This window comes from Theobroma umbraticum, unplaced genomic scaffold (assembly GCF_002168275.2).
Source record: "Theobroma umbraticum cultivar Fairchild unplaced genomic scaffold, ASM216827v3 scaffold_86.0, whole genome shotgun sequence".
Lineage (NCBI taxonomy): Eukaryota > Viridiplantae > Streptophyta > Magnoliopsida > Malvales > Malvaceae > Theobroma > Theobroma umbraticum.
In genome coordinates, this window is record NW_018397263.1 from 5,345,234 (window position 1) to 5,350,663 (window position 5,430).

At 34.2% G+C, this 5,430-nt stretch overlaps 1 protein-coding gene across 1 annotated transcript; it reads left to right on the forward strand.

Annotated features, from left to right (window-relative positions):
* Positions 1–2,590: 2,590 nt before the first annotated feature.
* LOC110420735 (uncharacterized) lies at positions 2,591–5,426 on the forward strand (the record flags this gene model as incomplete). The annotated part of the gene is made up of 2 exons (XM_021434106.1): positions 2,591–2,702; positions 3,693–5,426. A coding segment is annotated over exon 2 (1,734 nt), but the record flags the coding sequence as incomplete, so codon positions are not given.
* Positions 5,427–5,430: the final 4 nt, after the last annotated feature.

Below are 5,430 nucleotides of genomic sequence, written 5' to 3' on the forward strand. Positions count from 1 at the left end.
TATGGGAATCTTACATACAGGTAAGTTTTTGGGTTGAACTTATTTAAGTATTTTCATATTAGTTTCTTAATAATAATATAACTAATAGTCTTTTTTTTTTGTTATTAGAGTCATAAGGAAGCTACCCCTTTTAGAAGAAATAGTTTTCCTTTCTTCAATGAGCTTAGTCTTATTTATGCAAGAGATCGTGTAACAGGAAAAGATGCATAAACTGAAGCAGATATCCTTGAAGAGATGGAAGAATGTAATGATACAGTAAATGAGGAAACTGAAGGTGAGAACCTAGCTGGAAATAGTTTCGATGATGAGGATTTCTCCAATAGTCAACCTCAAACATCAGCTCCTAGAAGTGAAACTACTTCAGCAAGGAAGAGGAAAAGGCCAAATGAGATAGGCAATCCCATTACATCCGAATCAATTATTACTGCTGCCACTATATTGGGTGAAAACATAAAAGAGGCTGAAATTGAGTTTAGCAAAAGTGTTGGGGCAGAGGTGAACATCCAACAAAAGGCTCAACAGTTGGATGGGATTTTAAGTCAAGTAGAGGGATTGACAGTGAGGGAAATGGTTCTTGCTTCAATTAAGCTTCCTGAATCTCCAACTCTTATGTTTGTGTTTTTTAGTATTGATCCTGAACGAAGACTTGAATGGTTGAGGACATTTCTTGCTGATCGTTGAGTTTGAATGGCTCTAAAACTTTTTGTGAAGGTAAGTTCATGATATTGTAACTTTTTGACACTTGTGGTTGATGTTGATACTCATTATGAGGTTCATTAACAAGTCTGAACTCTTTTGAGTTGACCGTTGTGTTGCTGGTTGTATAATGGTGATGTTATTGTAGCTACCTTATTGGTTTTATGCATGTGGTAAGTTAGTATAATACGATGAATATTCATCCATTACTTTCAGGGTTAGAGTATTTTTGTAAACTAAACCTTGGCTTTTGATTATATGTAATAATATTTTCATCTAAAGGGCATTTATAGAATGACAAGGCTCTTTCATTATCTATTGCTTTCCATGCTAATATGCACTAGTTATGCTTGTAAATTGTCATTTTGTTGACAGAGATAGAATGCTTATCTAAATTGACAGGCACGTTATTTCTCTTTTTGGCATTAATGTTTCCTCAGCACCACATGCTTGGTTCAAAGAATGATTTTCTTCTTTTTTTTTTTTGAAAGGTAATATGATTTTCTATTAACTATATCAAAAGACATAATTTATATTTTTTTTAGAAAAAAATGGAAGACCATCTTTCTAATTTCAAAGATATGATTTTCTATATAATATATCAAAAAACATGATTTTCTATTTCTTCTTGTTTTTATGCTTTTTTCCTAAATATTTCTTCTCCAATATTGTCTATAGAATATATTGAAAATGATTCATAATATGAGAAGAATTGAATAAAAATAAACATCTATGCACAAATTTAATTGATTATGATGGATAAAATATAACATAATTAAATTATAGTTTAAAATAATTATTAAATTATAATTATTTTTGGCATTTGGGATAAAATATAATTATGATGGATAATTGTCTTTTAGGATAAATATGTATTTAAATTATAATAAAGATAATTTTAATTTTTTATGAAAATAAATGTTAATATAATCAAGGTTATTTCACCTATTCCTTTCTTATTCTAATCTTATTTCTACCAACCAAACAATACAATAAGTCATAGTAACAATTCCTGCTCTATTCCATTCACCATACCAAACAAAGTAATAACTATTTTATTCTATTCATATTTTATTCTATTCTCACATAATAACTATTCTATTCTATTCTTGTCTATTCTACGAACCAAACGTGCTGAAAAGGGTAATTTAACTTAAATCAGATTTTGTTACTTTCTCAATATTATATTGGTTTTCATTATCAATGTGATTCCCTCTCTTGATGAGAATGTGATGTCAATATAATATTACATTAGATTACATTAATTTTTATTGTCTCAAAACATTGTAATATAATTAATCCATTTACATTACAAAGAATGTTATTTACATTTCTAATACCAGATACAACATTAAGGTTTAGCCTCTTGTTGACTACTTAGTTGACCTTGATAACATTGCTACCATTTGTTAATATTTTTGATGTCTTATTAATTATTTATTTCTTTCCTAATTGTGATTAATATTAATATTAAACTTACATGTACGTATTCACACCTGAACATTTAACTCATTGATTGAAACATTTAGATAAAAATTTTTATATATATATTATGTGAACCTATTTAAAAGTAGTAATGTCAATGTGCCGATTGATTATTCACACACCGTAATACTCTACCTTTAGGATTGCATATTTATGATTTCTCACTATCTAATATTAATTCAATTTTATTTTTAAACTCTTAGGAGATGAATGATGTAATTGAGTTGTGTTCATGTCCCTTACATGTATGCATGTATATAAACTCAAGCAGTAATGTCAATTAGCATTTTATTACATCTCCCACAAAACGACAAAGGGTGTTGAAAACCATTGACCATAAAGTGGAAGGGCCCACAGAGCACATAAAGTCCACTCAAAAACTCTTCCAACACCAGATTTACGCCACTGACCTCACTCCTCTGACAGGGAGAGAGAGAAGAGAAAGAAAAGGAAGAAGGAAAGAACAAAGATTCAGCTATACAGTAACTGGTTGTCTTCGCTGTTTTCCACCAAGATTGCCGGTATCACTGCATTTCTTTCAACTTGTCTACTTTATTTACTGTTTCTCTTATCTGGGTTTCTCATAGGTTATCAGATGATTCAATGGAGATGATGCTATTGTTTGTGCGTATCAGATGTTTGATCATTTTCCCTCTCAGAAATAAAAATCTTTCCTTTTTGGCAATTTGTTATTGTTTTCTAGCAAATGTTTGGCTCAAGGGGAACTTCATTTAGTTCTTTTTATTTTTTTTAAATTTTTTAGTTTGGTTTTTTTTTCTTTTTTTGGGGTGATTAGAGTGTTTATCTTTAGCTTTCTTCTTTGCTGTTTACTGGGTCGATTGAGAAGCTGAGTATATAAAGTACGGATAAATAAGAACTGACAACAACTATATAACTATCGCTGTTGAAAGATTGGCTCTCCGGAATCCAACCAAGCTTATCATCGTATATATGCATTGGAATTTTTGTATACGCCCATACTTAAGTGATATATTTGTCTGTTGATGGCTATTTAAGTTTAACTTTTAGGGCTCACATCTCTTAGTGTATCTAGTAGGTCCCATGAACCAATTTTTGTGGTCTTATTAACAATCAATGAAGTTGTAATGTTTTTGGGTATTTTACGATGCTTAACTCAATCGGGTCATGCTCAACGTCCTTTTTAATAAAGGGAAAATCTGAAGGAGGTTGGTGCTTGTTGTTGTTGTTGTTGTTGTTAAATTTGTGGACAGCTTTGTCTATATAACTATTGATGTTGGCAATGCAAATAAGTAATTGAATGATGTCTAGCACTTTCTATTAAGGGAATGTAACAGGCCCCTTTTTCCCCCCAACCTGAGTAGTGCATGTTTGTTAGCATTGAACTATCATTTATTCTTGCAACTGTCAACGCCAAAATATGGTGTGCATAATGCTACATCGTTAAATTTGTGCAGTGTGTATAAGTTGATTTTCTTTTTTGTAAGAGTGTAATCATTCTTCTCTTTCTTTTTTTAATATTTTTGTTGTAGATGTCTTTGTATATTGGCCATCTATCGTCTCGCACTCGTAGGGATGAACTTGAGCGTGCTTTCAGAAGGTTTGGAAGATGCAATGTACAGCTGAAAGATGGCTTTGGATTTGTTGTGTATGACTACCCTTCAAATGCGGAGGAAGCTCTGAGAGCACTTCAAGGAAGGAATATCTGTGGGGAGCCATTAACTCTCACATGGTCAAATAAACAGCCTAGACCTCTCAAAAAATTTGCTAGGGCTGATCAATCCTATGATCAGGAGCCACTTAAAGTTAGGAGTTCTGCTAGAGGTAGAGATTATGGCAATAGAAAGTTGGATTTAAACGTTCAGCATGATTACAAGATGAGTATTGAACAACCAGAGAGTCATGGTGTGAGGCTTAATTCTGCTGACTTGCTTAATGTGGAGATAGATTACCATGAAGACCATGTTAAAGAATACACTAGGGAAGACAATCATGACTATGGGGAAGATTTGCTGAATCAAGGTGGTCAAGTTGAACTGAACCTGATGGATGGTAATAGGTGGGATGGGAAATGCCATGAACTGTCTGATGGTAATGATGTTGAACATGAAATGGAATTTAACCGCTACATAGGTTATGACAAGAAAGATGATGAAAACAATCGAATTGTGTATTCCAGTGGTTCTCCTGCTGCACAAAGCCCTCCAAAGAAAATAGTAACAGAGCTGATAAGTGAAGGAACTTTGAACCAACTCAATGATTCAAAAGCACAGCAAGCTTGTTACAGCTGCGGTGCCTTGGGTCATAGAAAGCGTAATTGTCCCTGTGATAATACTTCAGGAAGATATTTCTCCAGGTTTGACCACAGACATAATGATGAAATTGGATCCAGTTCTCGGGCAAAGCTGCAGCAAGACAAGGATCCCCTAACAACAAAGCGATCCAAGGATAGAAAAGCATCTGGTTCAGGAAAGTGGGGGCGATTGATAGAGAATGGAAGCTCCCCTTTTGCAAAGGAAACTGACAGAGCTTGGGAAAAGGACTATAGAGGAACAAAGAGAAGTAGGAGGAGAGGTGGAACTCCTAAAAGACGTAGTGAAAAGAAAGCAAGGCCAATTTCTTCTCCACTTCATCCTGGTTACAATGCATCCAGATCACGCTCAAAATCTAAATCCTTAGAGCATGTGCTAAGGTCAATTTCACAGTCTAGATCAAGGTCCGTATCATCTAGAGCATGCTTGTCATCTTCTAATTTAAGGTCCACTCCAGTATCACATTATTCTAGATCCAGAAGTTCTAAGTCTAACTTAAGGTCAAGCTCGCCTACATCCTTGTCTTTGTCTGTATCCCTTGGCAGGCCTTCATCATCATTACCGAACAAGGGGCAGTTGAATCTGAAAGGTACTTTGGATAATTCTACCACTCCTGAATCCAAGGAGATTATGGTTGTTGGAGAACCAGGAAAAGGTGATGTTGAATTGGAGAATGAAAAACTGGAAAATAGGGTGGGTCCAGTGAACGTTGAAAATGCTGGGTTATCTGCCAAAGTAGAAAATGAAGTGGAAAAGGATCAAGGTATGCAGATAGGTAATAGTGATGATCATATGAAACCCAGGTCAGGACCTCAAGTTAAAATTCCAAGCACATCAATTTCAGAGAAAGGTGCACTTGCTGCTGGGATTTTGTCCTCAGAGAGCTTGGGGGAGATCAAGGGCGGTGAAGATTTTGATACACTGACAACAGAGGATGTGATGGTACCTCCTATAAAAA